This window comes from Mus caroli, chromosome 11, assembly GCF_900094665.2.
Source record: "Mus caroli chromosome 11, CAROLI_EIJ_v1.1, whole genome shotgun sequence".
Taxonomy (NCBI): domain Eukaryota; kingdom Metazoa; phylum Chordata; class Mammalia; order Rodentia; family Muridae; genus Mus; species Mus caroli.
In genome coordinates, this window is record NC_034580.1 from 109,086,913 (window position 1) to 109,106,693 (window position 19,781).

Below are 19,781 nucleotides of genomic sequence, written 5' to 3' on the forward strand. Positions count from 1 at the left end.
AACCTTGAAGAAGGAATCAGAACCGGAAGGATGGGGGCAATACCTAATTCTCCTGATGCTGTTGGGAGGGATAAGGGAGAGAGTTCAAGAGCTGCCCAATATTTAGTCACCATCACCAGAGGCCATGGCATCTAATGGAGCTAGCTGCTTTCCAAATACCACTGGGCTACAGCCTGGATCTCTATCTTAGATTCACCTCATTTTCAAGCCTGACTCTCCACTAGATCCTCCACGTTTCTTAACATCTACCCATCAGTCACCTTTGTTTAACTATGCTGGAGTTGGATGTGGCTTTTTGCAGGCTGGAAGCTGACCACTCATCCTGCTGTGAGCACCTCTTTCGCTCCTGCTGGCGTTGTGTGGGAGACAGGCCTCAGCAGCTCTAGAAAGCGTTGGTGTTGAAGATCGAACGGAACACAGCTCATGCACAACAAAATTCCCTTTATTGACATTAATCACAGTCACGAGGTCTTATCCGGCAGAAAGCATGATTTGCAGCAACAGAACTACACATGGAGACCTAAGAATAAAAATATGTACACACGTGACAATCACCGCACCAGCTAACCTCAACCAATCAAATCTCTGAATATGGCTTCAATGTGTGATTGAAGCCTTTGATCACCAGTGCGTCAGAAGAATGGACACACCCCGCCAAGGTTGGCCTCTGGGGTCTTGAGCATTCACAGACTACAATATCCATCCTTGGAGAAAAGGGACATGTAAACACAGAGGCAAGATACTGATAGCCCAGTCAGTACCCAAATGCCAGGCTCTGGGGTAGAGCCTGTTCTCTGAGTCCCACATGCTTCTGGGCCACAGAGGGCTCAGATGCGTTGGGAGAGCGGATGGCGGAGCTACATGTATGATGGGGTAGGTTAGCATGTAGTCTAGGTCCAGTCATCTCAGAATTTTAAGTTTTTTTAAGAAAGGGAATGTAAAAATACCTCTTCTTACCCTAGCCTCCCTCCTTTCCCATTAGAAGCCCGCTGGCCAGATTCCCACAAAGCCCGCTGAAGCTGAGGGACTCTGGGTAGTAAGTTTCCAAGTGGCCAGCAGAGAAGGAGCCTTGTCAGGCCCTGAATGTCATTCCCTAGAGTTGACTGAAGTAACCCTGTTAGTCAATGAGGGGGTTGAGTATTTGCCATTTGCTGGTATCCACAAGTCTCTCAGAAAAACAAAGGCTGTAAACACATCAAGATTAATAGCTAGGAGATCTGGGAGCCACTACCAAGTGCCTGCTCTTGTCATCTACAAAGAGCCCGGGGGACAGAGGGAAGCTCGGCTTAAAACCTGCTTACAGTGCTCTTCATAGAGCGCTGCCTGTTCACGGTCACCCTCATTTCCATATTGCTCTAACATCAGCAATGCCAATCCTTGTCTTAGGACAAAGGAGAGAGACAAGCTGCCTTCCTTCCCTTGGTGTGTGGGCCCTCCCGCGCATGCCTCCCTAGAGGAAGCAGACCCTGTTTGAGCTGGCTCAGCCTCAGAAAGCAGGCTTGTGGGTTCATGTGGCTTCTGTCCCAGCATTCTAGGTGGACCGAGGGTCTATGGAGAAGGAGCACAAGGGGCCCTGGCAGCCTGCTCCAAAACCTCAGGCCAACATGCTCAGGACTTCTAGTCCAGGAGCTGACTTCTGGAGGTGACCCTGAGGTGTTGAAGTTGAGTCTAGTGAGGGAGACTGGAGGTGGGACAAGTAGGGGTTAGCCTCGACAATCCCACTGAAGAAAGATGCCTTCCACTCAGTGGTCCACACACAAATCTACAGTTTCTATGACACCTTGAGATTACAAAGAAAACCAGCGTCTCCCTCCAAAGCAAGACGAAGAGTCAAAATGTAATCAGAGCTGATTTGGGGTAAGGAGACGGAGGGGAGAAAGGAACCGGGTTGTAATGTGAGGAGGGGCTCGTGGTCCTACAGAAACCTGGTGCTTTCCTTCACGGAGTCCCGCGGTGTGTCAGAGCTAGCCGAGGCCCACATCAAGGGACATCATCACCACAAATCCCAGGATGGAGGCCCAGGATGCCAGCTTCCCGTTGCCACTAGGAAGGAAGGAGAGGAAGATGGTGAGACTTAGCTGATGCTTCCTGTGACCTTAGGCTGGTGACCCCCAACCACAACGGAGAGCATTCTACCAACAGTGGCAGCACTGATGGCTGGGGACCGTACACCAAGCGAACGCTCCCTCCTGACCCCAAGCCATGCCCTCCCTCCTTAGCCTGCTCTCACGGTCTTCTGTGGTTCCTGGTCGGGGCTGCAGCACAGGGAAATCATTTGACCAGAGCTCTCCAGTCCCAGGCTTGAACAGACCGAAAGGAGAGGGTAGGAGGACTGGGAGATGGCTCAGCAGCTAGGAGCCCTTGCTGCTCTGTGGAGGACCAGAATTCGGTTCCTATCACCCCCATCAGTAGGCTCACAACAGCCTATGATTACAGTGCCAGGGATTTGACTTCTAACCTCCAGGAACAGACACACACACACACACACTTTAAAAAGTAGTGGCTCTTTCTTATGTTTTCTTCATGTGTGTGGGGAGGTTATAGGAGCCGTTTCTCCTCCAGCATTATCTACTTCTTTGTGACAGGATCTCTTGCTGGCCTGGGACTCTCGGATTAAGCTAATCTGGCTAGCCATGGGGCACCAGGAATCCACCTGTCTCTCCCTCCCCAGTGCCGGGATTACAACCACATGCCACCATGTCTGGCTTTTTCTGTGGGTTCTGGTGTGGCAAGCACACAATGCTGACGGAGCCATCTCTCCAGCCCTTGTTATTATCCCTTAAAGGCACTGATCTGTCGTGATAAATGAGCTTCACAATTATTCTGTTATACAAACCTAAAGAAAACTGTGTAAGGCCCTCCACTGCCCACCATCCCTCTTGACACCTGGCCCGTGGCAAGATATTGAAACACGCATTTATGGCTACCGCTGGCATCTTTGATCCCACCACTTTCCTCACTCGAGTAGAGGGGGGGGGAAGGAGCGAGGAGGGAGGGGGAGGGGGAGGGGAAGAGGAGGGAGGGGGAGGGAAAGGAAAGAGGGGGAGGGGAGGGGAAGAGGAGGGAGGGGGAGGGGAAGGAAAGAGGGGGAGGGGGAGAGGAAGAGGAAGATTGATTAAAGGTGGCTATTTCGTAAGTTCCTGCCTTATGCCACTGTGTGATGTCACATGCCTCCTCTTTATTTCAGTGTTAGCAAGCAGAGGAGGGACAGGGACAATGGTGGCCAGGGGCAGAGGGATCTTGGGAGGAAGCAAAGGGAAGAGAAAGGAAGCGAGGGCCAGTGGAGGCAGGGTAGTCTCAGATTAGGCTTGGGACAGGGCTGAACAGTAGCAACTAGCTCTCCACCTGATCTGGGCCTCGGGGATGATGTCATCCATAACCACGTAGACCATGGCACCAGCAGCAAAGGCCAGTGCATAGGGCAGGATGGGCTCAGCCAGTACCACCGCAAATGCTCCAAAGACCCCAGCCAAGGGCTCCACCATGCCGCTCAGCTGTCCATACCTGAAGAGGGCACAGAGACATGGACTGATGAAAGGAATGGAGACATTGACCAACGCAGGCATGCTGCTTGCCCAGACGTGCATGGTGGGCGTCTCGTCTGGCCACGTTCTAAGAAGCAGCTCCTTACCCGGCTTTCCATGAAGTGGTTACCGTAGCTCTGTACCCTTATCTCCTTTGGAACTTTAAGTTGCTTACATTGTCTTTGACAATGACAATCTGGTTGGGACATAACTTGTATCCCGTGTAACATTCACTGTGTAGCCATTGGTTGTTTTTTGTTTTTTGGTGTGTGTGTGTGTGTTTACAAGGTTAAGCAGACATCACCATCAGTTCCAACATCTTTATCCTAGAAAGACGCCCATGGCCATTAGCAGCCAAGCCCCATTCCTTCCTCCTCCCAGCCCCTGTCGCCATGCATCTCTCCATCTTTTTCTCTCCATATGTTTGTTGCCTTTAGATATTTCCTATACACAGAATCGTATATGGTTTTTTTAAAATGGGGGGGGGGAAGGGAGGCTTATTTCAACACTAGCATGTTTTCAAGGTGTATCTTGCTATAGCATGTATCTTTCTCTTAAAAAAAGGTTAGAATGTGTGTGTGCGCATGTGTTGTATGTGTGGATGTGTGTGTGATATGTGTGCATGTGTGTGTTATATGTGTGTGTGTGTGGGGGGGTTATGTGTGTGTGTATAGGCCAGAGAGGATGTGGGGTGTGTGTGTGTGTGTGTGTGTGTGTGCGTGTGTGTAGGCCAGAGAGGATGTGGATGCCTGCTCTGTTACTGTTTTATTCCCTTGAGACATGCTTCCTCACTGAAGCTAGGCAGGGAGCCAACAATCCCCAGCAAACCTCTTATTCCTGAGCAATACTGGGGTTACAGGTGCACGTGGTCACATCTGGCTTTTTACACGAGTGCTTGTGTGGCAAGCCCCCTCCACACTGAGTTATCATCCTAGCCTGTGTAGCAGAATGCATCTTTCTAAGGATGAGAACCAGTCGTTGTATAGCTGTAGGACATTCTCCTACTTAGGCTGCTCATCTTTGATGCTTATGCTGATTGACAGGACCCTGATTAGGAATGGTCTTGGTGTGTCCAGTTGTGGTAGGCATGTTTGGGGATTTAGTCTGTAACTGTCCTCTTCTGTGGCAGAGGCAGACCTACCTGGCCATTTCTGCATTGACAGTATGTTCTCTCCTCTCCACCCCCAGAACCGCCATCTTGGCTTCAGATGAGATTCCTCACTTTAAGGAGGAATCACTTTATTTGAGTTAGCAAGAGGAGGTATGCACTGCTTCAGACCAAATGAGCTCTGATCAAAGCAGCCACACAGAAGAATGAGCACTGAGAACAGCAAGGGCAAGAGATAAGCCGGGACCCCATAGGCAGGAGCCACCTGCTACAGGTACAATACCAATAGGCAGAGAATTTGGGCCCCCTTCTTGAAGTGGGCGCTCGGTAAGGTGCACAGCCTCTGAGTTCCAGTCTTTCCATCTGTATCCTGGAAATGAGGGACATCTCCCACAGCTAGCCTCCCCAGAAAGGAGGGCAAGTTGTACGAACTATGAGGTCCCAGTCCCTCTCTGTCAAGAAGCAAAAGTGGGCAAGGGGGAGAGACCCTGCTTTTGCTGTGGAACCTTTTAAAATAGATACTGCACCCTGTATCCTTGTGTTTTCATGAACAGACCAGCAGGACAGACAGCCCCCTGGTGTATTAGACCTCTGCCTGTGGTCTTGCTGTCTCTGGAAAATGTAGCTTTCACATCAAGCCCAGACCGGAGTTTGATAGGGAGAAAAAAAAAGCTTCACTTTGGGATCTTGGTGCCGACCACAAATCTCTGTATCTCCCCATCCTTTCTTCCTGGTGCCTCAACTATCTGAAAGGACAGGCGTGGCTTTGGCAGATTAGGAAAATCTCAAAGGCCACCCACCTTCCTCCCATCTTTCCCAAAGCCTCTATTTGCGGGACTCTAACAATGGAGAAAGGGACCTGTTCAGAGTGGAAACATGAGCATCCAAGTACACGTACGAACTTGCAAGCCATGGGGCCTTGTACAATAGAAGGCATTTTTGAATTGTCCCCATTAGCTGTCTGTGTGAGCACTGTGACCTTACATTGTAGGCCAGCCATTGTTTTAGTAAAGTAATGTGTGAGGCCTATGTCCCAAGTGGGGACATATGACAGCAGCTCATGTAATGATTCCCTGGGTCACGTGGAGGCAAGATGGTCCTCAGCTGAGGACACTGTGACATTTGCAGGGTACATATTAGGGGGGAAGTGCCCAGTGCTGATAGCTATGGGTTGCTATCCACAGGGGTCTTTGAAAACGGGAATAGCCATTCAAGGTAGTCTTGTAAAAGTCAAAGGTCAAGAGATTATCTTGTTTCTTGGGGTCTCCACGGTGGGTACATTTACCCACATTTGTGGTGTATTTCCAGAGCATCACATGAGCCTGACCCTGTGAAAGGGAGCGGTTTACAGCCCATGTGACTCTCTTCTGACCCAATGGGCTGGTACACTCACCAGAAAGCTTTCCAGGTAGAGAAGCCTGCTCCACGCAGAGGAAGGCTGACAGCCAGGCCCTCTGGGAAATTCTGGATCCCAATTCCAATGGCCAGATTCCTGAAAAAACAAGAAGGTACAAGACCTAGTTAGCACAGCTTAGAGTCATCGTCGAGAGGAATTGCTTTGGTCAGACTAGCCTGTAGGCAATTGATTAGGAGGTTCCTGCCCACTGTGGGCAGCACCATTCCCTGGGAAGACGGTCCTGAGCTACATAAGAAAGCTAGCTAAGGATGAGCCTGTGAGCAAGCCAGCAAGCAGAGCTCCTCCACTGTCTCTGCTTCAGGTTCCTGACTGATTTTTCTATCCGTACTTCCCTTAGAGATGGCATGTAATCTATAAACTGAAATAAGCCATTTTTTCTCCTAAGTTGCTCTTGGCCAAAATCATAGTAATAGAGAGAAAATTAGAATAACATGTAAAAAGTCTTGTCTGAAATCATGTACCCATCAAAAAGAGGGGGCCTGTTAAGTCCTGAAGCCCTTCTTAGGTGCCAAGGAACCAGGCATGGCTCTATGGTGGACAAAGGGAGAAAGAGGGCCCACGGGTAGGCAGTAGCGTCATAGGAGGGCATACCATCTTCCTCCTCGTTGCCCTCCTGTCCTGAGTCCCTGGCCACACTCTGTCTTTAGTATGCTATAGTGCAACAGAGAACACATTGGCTCCAAGTTGGGATAAAGCAAGTTCTGCCATTGTATTACTGTGCAGGTCTGTGTCAGTCATTGAACTTTTACATGTCTGTGTACAACACGGAGACGCTGGCCTCCACCTTGACGGACAATCTAACAATGCCTGAAAGGTTCACAGAGAGATAGATATTCTGTGCCCTCGAGTTCCTGTTTCCTGTAGTTCAGAGATGAGCGTAGCTCATTTTACCCAGAAGCCACATGAGAACCGGTACAAGGAAGTAAAGACACAGAACCTGAAGGTGACACCGATGTGGCTCCAGGCTCAGGTTTCCCATGGACTCTTGCTGCAGTTTCTCTGGCCTTGGGTGGTGTTTCCTGTGACAGCCTCTGGCTTTCTGCCTCTGCAGGACACTAGGGGCTTGTGTTGTGCACCTGAGTCCAATGCTAGGGACCTGTCTTAGAGAGACTGCTTTGTGCAGAAGCCAGAGACTAGATCGCAATGAAAAGAGAATAGGTAAAGGCAGGCACACAGGCAACACATAACTGACCAAGGGAGATGGGGCACACGCATGACTGCAAATCATAACGTGCATACTTGAACCTTCATGCCAACTTGCAAAGAAAGGAGACATGCCACAGGAGGGAACAGGGTCAGCCTGAGGGTGACGTAATGGTAATTTGAGACTGCCTCCATCTCGGTTTGGCAGGTCCTTAGGGGTAGTCCCTCCATGGAAGGCCCTTCTGATAACAGCGCTTCAAGGGCATTAACTAGCAATGCTGGGCCTGGGGCTTGCAGGAGTTGTGGGTGGACTAGAGAGAAAAGAGAGACAGTTGCCTCATGCTTGACTCTTTGGTCAATTGACTCCTGTCTGTCCACTTTGCTCGCAGTAGGAATTTGCACCTCAGCTTTGGAGAGATATAAGGGGCAGGGGGTACAGACCCACAGCTGAGCCTACCCTGTCTTTACTGGCCACTCCATCCTTGGCCCCAGACTCCCAGGAAAAGAACACAATTTGCTGCCCTGAAAGCCCATCAGGCCAGCTCTGGCCATGGCCCTCCGGACTAGATTCCAGCAAAGAGCACCACAGATAACACTCAGTATTCAATATCAAACCTCCACTTTGTTTGAGGGCTTCATCTCACACCATATTTGCCTTCGTTCCCTGTCACTGCCTATGTACCTGTATCTCATATGGGGCTCAATGACCCTGTACCCTGGGACCATTTCAAGGAGTCTCTTAGACAAAGACCGACCCAATCAGAATTGAACTTATAAACAGTTAGCTGGCATGCACTTCGTTTAGTTCAATCATATCTTTGAATTCTTGGTCCCCAGCTTGTGGAACCATCTGGGACAGACTAAGAGGTGTGACCTTGTTGGAGGAGGTGTGTCACTGGGGGCAGGCTTTGAGGCTTCAAAGGACTAATGCCATTCCCAGGATGCACTGTGCCTCTTGCTTGCAGTTCGAGGTCTGAGCTCCAAGCTGGTCTTACGGCCATGCCTTTACTCACCATCACAGACTCTAATCCTCTGAAACCATAAGCCCAATTAAACGCTTTCTCTGATAAGTTGCCTTGGTCGTGGTTATTACAGCAACAGAGAAGAAACTGATACAAAAGTCTTCTTGGTTCCTGATTAGGACAAAAGACCCTATACTTCTGTTCCAATCAGCCACAGGGAGAACTACAGTTTGTTCTGGAAGCTTCTGACCCTGAGCTCCTAATCCACAAGGGGGAAACACCAGGCATACATTTCTGTGGAAACAACACATCTTGAGAATTAATTCCTTCCAGTGTTTCTGTATCCCCTGCTGTCTTCTCTATAGCTGATGGCCGCCTGGTTTATATTCAGCGTTATCCCTTGCCTCTTCCCAAATGGTGGTCAAATAAGACCAGTTTCCTTGACCGGATAGAGAGTCCAATGGGAGTCAAACTATGCCCTGTGTCTCTTCTTTGATGCAGAGGCAGAGCTTGGTGGCTGGCTAATGGTCCACTGTTAGTATCCACCCTTCCATATACACAGGACAGGAACATGACCTATCCTAGGTATGTGCATGGAGCCACCAACCCAGTGTCAAGTTGAAAGTGATGCTTCCTGTCCAAAGTCCTGCCATCCACCAGGCAGGTTGGGGAAGCCTCCTCCATATCCTGCCCCGGAGCTGAGCTCTGATAAGCAGTACAGAAACCCCATTCTTCCACCCCTGGCAAGCCTTGTTGTCACTGCCCTGCCCTAGCCCTGGCGCAAGGTTTAGAGCCACACCCCAAGATCCCGCCAGGTCTTTCTCTGCAGGGCGATGCTTTGCTGTAGTATCAGGAAGTCTGTCCCGATCATTCCTAAGCTCCAGAGACATGGTGAGGGCTGAAACTACAGCCCCTCTGCCTTCTCTCCCTCCTACACAACCCTTTTAAATTCAGCTCTCCTTTATGTGTGTGCACAAGACATACACACACACACACACACACACATGCACACACAGCCAGCTGTGTTCCCATTCCCAACTGTTCATTGTGCTAGTTTCTCATTGCTGTCACAAAATGCTTAACATAAGCACATTAGAAGGAGGGAGGGAGGGAGGGAGGGAGGGAGGGAGGATCAGTTTGCTTTGGCTCACAGTTTCCAAGCATTTAGTCTGTGGTCACTTCGCTCCACTGTATCTGGTCGTAGGGAGAGATTATCATGACAGGGAGCACAGGGCAGAGCAAAGCTGTTCACATGACACAAAGGAAGCAAAGAAACACAGGGGAATGACCTGGGACAAGAGACACCCTCCAAGGACATGTCTCTAGTGACCTACTTCTAACTAGGTCCCACCCCTGTGAGTATGTATCTGCTAGCCCAGACGCCACTGAATTCTGAATCCATCAGTAATGACAAAGAGGGGTCAGAGCCATTGCAATCATATCTCGATCATATCTCGATGACTGGATTGATCGGCTGGGGGCAAAGCCTTCAGTGCATGAGTCTTCAGGAGACACTCCATATCCACAGCACAACAGATGCCGGATGGGCAGGGAAGGCACCCAATGGACGGGGTCTTCCTCTCTCCTTCTTCATCAGCATCAGCTCTGAGGTGTAGTTTGAATCCACAGCTCTCAGAACCAGTTCTCCATTCCAGTTACCAGGGAGCTTTCCCAGAGGCCTTTGCCTGGGGCAGCTCTGCCGACTGGTGCATTATGGGACGAGTTCCTGCAAAGTCTGATGGGAATGCTCTGCTTGCGGATCTACAGCTGATGCTCAACATCAGCAGCAAGGGTAAGGATGAAGGCAGCGGCTGAGGCCATCTCCATTGTGAGAGCCTACGCTCTGCTGTTTTGATCGCCAACACAGGTTGGGAGCCATGGACACCAGGAGCCACTGTGACTGTGTGGGGGTTCTACAGACTGGGTGTCTGCTCTATGTAGAATCTCACTTGGGGGCCCCTGGAAGAGATTCCAGGGAACAATGGCAGGACCAGCAAAGCAGTAATGGAATATTCCTGAGCTGGTAGAAACACAGAGACTAATGAACATCAAGGAGAGGGGGAGGGAGAGAGGAAGGAGAGAAGGAAAAGAGAGAGGGAGGGAGGGAGGGAGGGAAGGCTCAGCTGTCAATCAAGGTCTTCAGAGGACAAACTCTGAGCAGTATGCTGGCAGGGATGGCAGACTGTGTGAAGGAGAAATGTACCTCATGTAGAGCCGATGGCTTGGAGGAGGCCCCACCACAGGCTTTTGTACAGCCATCCGTGACTTCTGACCTAAGCAAGCACTCTACAAAGGCATTCCTGGGCAAATAGGCCTGGCTGACCTCCTTCCTTGCAGCTTGGGGAAGGGAGAGCTGAAATGAGAAGGTTTCCTTTCCAGGACCGGCTACAAGGCTCTAAGCGTTATTTATTCAAAAGGGCACTGGGCCCGCATGGGATGACACACAGACCTAGCCCCACCGCCACACCCTTCAGAGCCAAGCAAGTTTCCTGTTGCTGGGTTTCCCCCAACACCAAGACACATTGGTAGTATGTGTCTCTTTTCTGACCAGCTATGCACTCCTGGGGGGCATGAGAGGGGAGACCTGACCAGAGGGCCAGCAAAGGGTTTACAGGATAGGGACACTGGCAGCTGGGGCTGGTAAGTGGCTCCCAGAGAGCCATGCTGCAACCGCAGGGGCAGGAGCAGCCCCTGAGGAAGCCTCACTAGGGAAAGGTGAGCCAAGGGTCTGTGTGGAGGGGCTGCCTCTCTCATCAAAGTTGGCACTGGCTTGAGTGTTCAAATTTCTGCTTTCCTGTCCTCGGGGAGTCAGAATTTTCCAGGGCGGACCAGACCCAGAGGAATGGCTACTGCAGGGTTTTGGGGGGGGGGGGGACAGAGGACTCGGAACTAACCTAGGACTGTCCCAGGACACCTTGGGGGTGAGCTGGTTCCCTTGCAAGGGCAGGTGGCAGAGGAAAGTCTCAGGGGAGGACTTTATATCTGGAGAAGGAACACAACATCTTGGACGAGGAGCAGATACTTACAACAGCTAAGTCAGGGGCTGAGGATGCAGCTCAGTTTGGATAGTGCTTACCCAGCACTGCAGAAGGCTCTGGGTTAGATTCCTAGTGCGGAGTAAGCCTCGGGGAATAAATGTCCATAACCCTAGCGCTTAGGAGATGGAGGCTGGGGGGGTCACAAGTACAAGGTCAGGCTCAGCTTCACCAGCCACTGCTTCATCTGTAAAGTGGTGAAGAACTTCCTTCACAGGGTGCTTGCATGAATGAGGGATAGTCACTTTAAGGTCCCAGGCTGGAGGCCACGTAAGGAATGGCCTTACACCTTCTCAGCTAATCATGTGAGGTTCTGGTCCATTCTGGGTACTTGGAAAAGCAGTGTAGGGATTTTTTTTTTTTCCAATGGCTCTTCATTCTTTTTGGCGTGTGGATCTCATAGTGGGTACTCCTTACATGCTAGCTACTGTTAATGCTACCCAAGGCTTCCATAAGAGGTGGTCCTGAGCTGGGCACTCAGAATCCTTTGGCCACTGACATTACATTATGGTCGTGGGGGAGGGACCTCTCGTGTCTTCTAATCACAGCATGGCCAGGTGAGGTGACCAAGCCTAAGCCATGTGGTACTTGGGAGCAAAAGAATCCACTGGCAAACAACTGCCACACATCTCAGAAGCTTGGCAGTGGCGGAAGGAGGTGGATCCAGAAACTTCATGGACAAAGTGACACTCGGGGCTTTGGGAGCAGCTCTGACATAGTGGAGGAGAGAAGCGATCTTCAGCCAGGAAGATGTGAGCCGACCGGATAGGGCAGTTCAAGTCTTTCCCTCCCACTGAGTCAAAGCCTACAACACTACCAAGGGTGATGACCTTCAAAGACTGCCTCTTGTGGACACCTACCCTCTATGACACTATCTTACCACACTTGAATGGCTTTAAAAAGAAAACCCAAGTGCTAAATAGCCCAACCCAAGCCCTGGGCTCTGTCAAGGTCAAAGGCTGTATCTAAGTGGCCAGCATCCTGTTTCCCTGGTGCTGAATGACTCACTCAGAAGGTAGATATTTGGGGATGGGTATCCTTGAAACCCATTTATTGGCCACTACACTCAGACATGTTGCTTAAGACCACCTCAGGCCTTGAGCTCGGCGCAGCTTCCAACATGAGACAGCATGGAACATACACCAGGAGACATGCAGAGAGTCCTGTGCACTGCACCGCAGCAGCCTGCAGCCGAAACAAACTCCTGTCTTTGATTACCATGTCCATTAGACAGAGCCTTCTGGCTAGGAAAAAAAAAAAAAAGATGATATTTTCTCGCGTATGTAGTGTGGATAAATGCTGGGCGCGGTTGGAAGTGTTCTACATGGAGCAGCAAGTGGTACCCCGCCAGGTTGCCTGGCTCCACTCTTCATCAGGGAAGCAGGAAGTGCCTTATACCTTCTCAGCCCATCACCTGAGGTTCTGGTGGCTTGAGAGAGCAGTGTGGGGGATGTTTTCAATGGCTCTTCATTCTTTTTGGTTTTTGTTTTAGAAGCAAAGAAAGAAGTGTGTGTGTGTGTGTGTGTGTGTGTGTGTGTGTGTACATGTATATATAAGTATGTGTGCATGTATATATGTATTTATATGCATGTGTGTGCGCACACAGGTATGAGCTGGTGAATGAGTGTTCATACAAACACCACAGTCTCAGGCATCCTATTGAAAAATGTTTTCATTGCTATGCTGTTCCATTTCTTTTTAGAAGCAGACAACATGTGTGAATGCACACTCGCGCATGTGTGTGTGTGTATGTGTGTGTGAGTGTGTGTATGCACTTGAGCGCGTATGGAGGGAGGGGGGCCACTGCATTTCTGTCCATGTAAATGTGAAGGCCAGAGGCCGACATCACTTATTTTCCTAGACCATTGTCTTATATCCTAAAAATATTTGTTGTTTTAAAGTATGTGTATACATGGTGCATACATGCTTGTGTGTGTGTGAGGGTGCACATATGCCACAGCACATGTGTGGAGGTCAGAGGGCAACCTCACGTGTCAGTCCTTGCTGTCCACCTTGTTTTGGAGTCAGCGTCTCTCTTGTTTGTTGTTACACTGTAGGCTGCAGGATGGCTGGCTAGGGGCTTCCAGAGCATCTCCCTGTCCCCACCTCTCACATGGAGAGAAGTGCTGGGTCACAGACATAGACATGGACATGGACACGGACACGGGGCAGACACAACATCGCCTGAATTCTGAGGATCTGAGCTTAGGTCATCAGGCTTGGTAGCCAGTGCTTCTCCTCACGGAGTCCTCTCTATATAATTGTTTTTGAGACAAGGCTTCTCAATGAATCCAGAGCCTACTGATTGGTTAGACCGGATGGCCAGCAAGCCTGCAGGACCCTTTAATCCCCATTTCCCCAGTGCTGAGATCACACATGCCACATGCCAGATGCCTAGTCACACATCTGTCTTTGGTTTTTTGTTTTGTTTTTGTTTTTTTTTAAACACGGGTTCTGGGGATCAAACTTGGACGCTGATGCTTGTATAGCATTTTACTGACCAAGATATCCCCCAGCCCTTAGGCATCTTGCAAAGAGCTAGGCTAAGCAGAGTTGAAGGCTCTGGGGAGGTTCACTATGGGGAGACAATGCCTGTGGCTGGATTTGTAAGGACAATATGTGAGAATCACCAGACCTCCTTGGAGAATCACCAGACCTCCTCGTCTAGGTCCTAAGACACTGGTCACTCTCCAGCATCATCTAGGTTCAACTGGGGGGAGGGGAAGTTTCTTACACGTGGCACCCCCCCACCCCCTGAACTTGAGCAGTGGGACCCACAAGCATGGACCATTGTTCAGCCTGAGGTTTAGTGCTGAGCTTGGTGGTGAGCTTTCTTTGGGATATGTGGTGGAGGGGCTTATGGATTTCGCCACAAAGCTACCAGGGGAGGGCCTAGACCTCTCACAACCTTGATCTCCAGGCAATGTTCCCTGGCCTGCTGGTAAGGAAAGGAGAAAGGCGTATCTGTGACAAAGCCCCACTTCACCCCAGCTTTGGGAGCTTCCCAGGGGCAACGAGCATGTGTGTGCTTGCGTGGCAGGCCCTTACATACTGTTTTGATTGTTATCGTCCTGCCCTAAAAGACCTGATTGTTCAGGCCTGGTGATGACATCACCGGCTTCCCACTCGGGCAGCCTGTCAAGGTGTTTGATGAGCCTGCAGGTGGGAAGGGGCTGGGTGCTCCCTGCAGGGCTGCGGGTCCCTACCCGCTCGGCAGGGCTGGCTTAGCACGCAAGGGATCTTCCCCACCCTTCTCTTGCTATTCTGAGAGCCTGTCTGGCTCCGACTCAGATGACCCATCAATTCTGCTAAAGTCTGCTGCCTTCCCCAAAGTGGGCAGGGAAGGGCACCAGGTGGCCAGGCCACAAGGCAGGGTGGTGGCTGAGGGTGGTTCAGGTCATCCATACACGGCTCTCTTTGTGGACGTGCAGAACAACAGGTATGCATGGGATCTGTGATCCCAGAGTCAGGCCCTTGGGACTTTGACCTGCTAAGACTACCAGCAAATAAAGCCAACCCTATGCATTGTCTGGATGTGAGGCCACCTCAAGCAGCGGGCGGTTCTTGGACCCAGGCGGTGCTGTGTGTGCTCTTGTGTTCAGGAGAATGCTCTCGGCCCCAGCAGTGCTAACTACGTTAGCCCAACCCGGGTCCATGCAGCCGCCCGTCCAAAACAGATGAGCAAATAAACCGAGTCTCATTCAAATAATGGAAATACACATAGCAACTGGAGAATGAGATCTGTTTCTATAGGTGGGAGGCCTGAGCCACTACACAAAACTGTGAAAGAAATTAGGCAAAATGAACAAACAAACAAATGAAACACTATTTTCAACAGTCCCATTTTAAATAAATAAATAGTAAGTAAATAAATAAATATCTCCAATGGGCTCTCTTCTTGACTGATGCTTCTGAGGGAAGTCAGGTGCCATGTTGAAATCACAGTCAAGTAGTCACATGAGGAGTCTATATGGTGAGGAGGTAAGGCCTCTTGCCAAAAGCCATGTGAGGGCACCATCTTGGAAGTAGATGTCCCAGTCGTAGTCAAGCCCCCAGGCTACTTTGACCCTAGCTGATCTATTTACCGTGACCTCTTGAGAGAACCCAAGCCAGAGTCACTCAATAAAACCACCTTCAAGTCCTTAATCCCCAGTGCTGGTCAACTTGACTAGACCTATAATCTCCTGGGCAGAGTCTCAATGAGAAATTACCTACCTACCCCCATCAGGTTGGTGGGGCCGGCTGGCACCATTCCCTGGCAAGAAACCCTTGCGCCTGCGCAGGTGACAGTTTAAGAGATATGAAAGCTGAGAAAAAGTGAGCGGGCTGGCCAGTGTGCATTCAGTTTTCTTCCCTCTCGATGATGGGTGTGGTAAGTGGCTTTGAGTTCCCACCTTGACTTCCCTTCCATGATGAACTCTGTAACTTGGAATTATAGACTCAGTAAATGCTATTTTCATCCTCAAAGTTGCTTTTTGCTGGAAGGTTTTTAATCACAGCCACTAGGATACCTCCCAAGACCTGCAACACTTGCTGGCTTCAGATACCAGGTCGTGAGGTACCCTGTTAAACAGCAGTGAATGCTCCTCCTAAAACCTAGCCTATTCCCTTTCTCTGGGCTTCATGCCTTTATCTTTCCCAACAGCATTCCTTGCCCAACATACAGTACTAATAGCTCCAGTTCTTAATATTATTCTTCCTCTCCTGCCTGGTCTGATATCAGGACAAGCAAGGAACCTCTCCATCTGTTGGCTCTCCGGGGGCTCCCAGGGACTGGAAAAGAGCCAGGTGCATCCATGAAGGAGTCCCATGTCTGATCCCAGTCCCCAGATCTAAGACAGCTAACATCTGCTCCCAGCTATAAGGGATCAGTTTGCAAACTGTGTCACATTCGCCCTGGGTCTCGGAGTCTTTGGCTGTGACAGGGGTGGGTTTAACTGGGCAGTGTGGAAGCTCTTTCCCTGGTTCTTAGCTTTGTGTGCTGAACAAGGGTGGGGTTGTGGGTTCTGGAGATTCTGGAGGCTGCAGTGATAGATAGGCCTCCCCTTTTGCCAAATCTCATGTTCCTGTTGGAGCACATCTGGAAATCCACAACACATAAACCCTCTCATTGTACACATCTGGGCAGCATAAACCAATAGCTTTAAGAAGAAACTGTGGGGGTGGGGGGAGAGAAATCCAACAACAACAACAACAACAATCTGGCTGCTCAGAGAAGCTGCAGCAAGGGCCGAATGGGAGCGGCTCAGAGGCTTTTCTTTTTCCATCTGCAGAACAATCTTCCGGGAATGCTCTGAGCAGCTGAATGTTTGGCGGTCTGAGCTCCACGCGTTCTCAATAGCCTCTGACAGAAGCCCCTGTCTGTCACACTGCTCTCTCCCTGGCTCCTGGCCAACGCAAAAACTGAAAGGGTGTTTGTCCCCTCCTCCTAGCCCTTTATTTAGACTAAACCATACCTCCACTCACCCTTAGGGTGGCCTGAGTTCAAAGACATAGCCGAACACCACCGGCTCCACCTCCATTCCCTTTAGATGGAGCAAGTGATCCACTTCGGGTACAGTGCAAAGAGAACTAGGCTTTGGGGGGCTGGTGAGAGAGCCCTGGCTAATGCCAAGCAGTTAGGCAGTTACTGTACTCTTCCTTCCTTGCCTGGGAAGAGAACAGGGATGGCCCTGGCAGGCTCCTTGTTTGATCACCAGCCTGCGCCCTGAAAACACACAGGAATAATAAGGGCTCTGGCAAATGAACTAAGTTGCAGGAAGCTGAATTGAAGATGCACAGGAGCCAGGGTGGGAAGAGACAGGCAGAATGCTTGCTTCCTCCTCGCTCCTTCATACCTGAGACTTCAAGGTGAGGACACCCTGGAGTGTGGAGTTTGCTGAAGTGCTAACCAAGAACCCTCAAGTCGGTGACCCATGGATAGCAGGGGATGATTGCAAGGAGAGGGCGTAAGATCTTGGAGTCAGGCTATCTGTCCATCTTGATTCACCCCCAAAGGCTAAGGTGAAATGGTGGAGGCCAGTCCCACCACTGAACCCTCATTCTCTAACTCTTGTTAGAGCTCAGGGCCTTGTGAGGGGGCTGAGGGTTGCTGAGCACAGCAGGAAGCCGTGTTTCAAAGTGGGGAGAAGCCATGGTTTGAGTGTGACCTGTCTTCCACAGGCTCACGGGTTGAAATTTTGGTCCCCTGCTGGTAGCACTTACTCTTTTGGAAGGTTAAACACTTTAGCATGTGTCCAACCGAAAGCCCAAAGCATAGAAAATACAGGGCCAAGATCCATTGTGCAGAGGAAAGGAAGAAAATAGGCAAGAAGAAGCTGCAAAGAAACAAAAAAAACAAAATACAAAGAGCCAACAGAAGAGGGAACACCCCTTCCTTGTGTTGTGTATTTTGGGACTTGACGTCTAAGAAGCTGGGCCCTGGGGCGTTGTCACTGGAAAATGGCTATTTGTTTATCTTCCTAGGATGGCCAGGAAAGAGGGAATGCAGGGTACAAGGCAGGTATTAACAATGTGTTGTCTCCTTGTTTCCCAAGTAGCCTGGGAAGTCCGTGCCAGTGGGGTGGGTAGGAAACAACAGGAGCCAGGAGGTTGGGTGTCTGCTGGTTTGCACATGCTAAGGATACCAAGATGGCAGGGGAAGCAAGTCCCTTCCTCAGAACCACTTTTCCCATAAACACACGGTGCTGACGGCAAGACCGCTGGGTCATTCAGACACAGCAGGAACACTAACACTGCCTTCTGAGGCCAGGTATTTCACTGTGAGCCCCTGCCCCATCCCAGCCCCAACTCTGAGCCACAAATCACCTAGTTTCCCCACTGGCAATAGATTATCTGGGAAATGCTATAAACCCATTATACAGAGGAAGAAAGTGAGGCTTTGCAGAGGGTACAATTTCCCTCCTAATTTGCTAAGATAGAAACACGCATTAGGACTGCTGAGGGCTTCATTTGCTTTGCCCACAATCCTCATAATAACTGCTGCATAGCTGGAAGACATTGGCGCACACCTTTAGTCCCAGCACTTGGGAGGCAGAAGCAGGCAGACCTCTGTGAGTTCAAGGCCAGCCTGGTCAACAGAGTGAGTACCAGGACAGCCAGGGCTACACAGAGAAACCCTGTCTTAAAAAAAAACCAACAAAACAAAATGGTGCAACGTAAGGGTGGATCTTGCTGAAATCTCAGTCAGTGGAGGGGTGGTTTGTAATTATTAACCCTAGCTCATGCCCTAAAGCTATCTATTGCTGAGTATAAGAGATCCACCTGCAATAAACATTAAACTAAAGGAGAATACGCCAAGGAAAGGGAGACCCTGGTATTTTAACACGACCCGGGGCTTCTCTCGAGTGCCCAGTTGTCTTTCTCTCTTGTCTTAGTCAGTAACCATATGGCAGAAGAGTGCTCTGGCTGCTACTTGTTGGTCATGACTGGATACATTGGGTGGCCCTGGGAGGGTGTGCCCAAGGGGCGAACCCAGTGCAGGATGGAGTGGCAGTACAATAAAATTATCTCTGAAGCTTCTGTCACCCCCACGGCCCTGGGAGTTTTTAACCTCTGAGCACTGGAACCCCTGCTGGAGTGGGGTTCCTGAGAGACCCAGGAGAGGTAGCTGGACATGGGAAAAAGGAAAGAAATAGGAGATTCAAGGCTATGGCTTAAAATATGAGATATTTCCCCCTACAGCCTTATGCGTTGACTGCTTAATCTCCCATTGGTTGCACTAATTTAGAAAGTTCTGGAAATTTTAAAGGGTGAGGCCTAGCTGAAGGCAGAAAGTCAACGGTGGCAGGTCCTTGGTGTTACTTTGTCTCTGGCCCTTCCCTCTTTCTTTCTCTACTTCTTGTCACCGGTAAGATAGAGGACCTCCCCTGGCCATGCGCCTGCCCCCTGGGATATTTTGTCCCAGTGAATAGAGCCAGGAAACTGAACTCCCTGACACTGGAGACCAAAATAAGTCCCCCCTTCCTTTAAATTGTTTATATTGGAAACTGTGGGCACAGAGACAGAAGAGCCGCATGGCATGGCTATGAAGGGACATGGAAAGAGAAATAACAGGACCTGTGTCTGGCAAACACACCATCAGCTGCCTGGTCCCCATGTGGGGACTTGGCACTCAGGGTACTTGAACTCATGGCTGAGACCTAAGGAGAGCTGTGTCAAATGGATGGGGCATTTACAGCGATCACCTCATACAGAAAAATCCTAGAGTGCGGCATCGTGGTGGACACGTGGTGGTCACACGGTGGTCACGTGGTGGTGACGGTCATGGTGGTGGGGTAGGGTGGGGTGATAGGGAGGTGGTCATGTAGAGCAGGTGGAGCATGCCTTACCGTCTCAGCACTCAGGAGGCCGAGCCTGATATTGTATCAACGTTGTATAAAGATTGTTTTCCTTCACCTCTGATTGGTTAGTAAAGTGCTGATCAGCTAATAGCAGGGAAAGAGAAGAAAATAGGGCAGGACTTCTGATCCCAGTCTGGGGGTCCCAAGGAAAAAAATAAGGGTCATGGGAAGAGAGAAAGTGTGGAGAGACCGTGTGGATGAACCAGGAGGCTTCGCCATGAGGTCATGATGAGAGAACATCCATGAGGAC

The 19,781-nt window shown here is 50.2% G+C and overlaps 1 protein-coding gene across 8 annotated transcripts in view; it reads right to left on the reverse strand.

Moving 5' to 3' along the window:
• Nucleotides 1-421: 421 nt before the first annotated feature.
• Slc39a11 (solute carrier family 39 member 11) overlaps nucleotides 422-19,781 on the reverse strand; it is a 405,882-nt gene continuing 386,522 nt past the window's right edge. For 7 of the 8 annotated variants that reach the window (XM_029484199.1, XM_029484197.1, XM_029484198.1 and 4 more), the window contains 3 exons: nucleotides 6,026-6,124; nucleotides 3,346-3,504; nucleotides 422-2,043 (listed from right to left, as the gene is read on the reverse strand). In XM_029484199.1, coding sequence (XP_029340059.1) covers nucleotides 1,965-2,043; nucleotides 3,346-3,504; nucleotides 6,026-6,124 — 337 coding nt within the window. In that variant the 3' untranslated portion in view covers nucleotides 422-1,964. The remainder of the gene's footprint in view (nucleotides 2,044-3,345; nucleotides 3,505-6,025; nucleotides 6,125-19,781) is intronic. The other variant, XM_029484202.1, reaches the window with a different exon arrangement.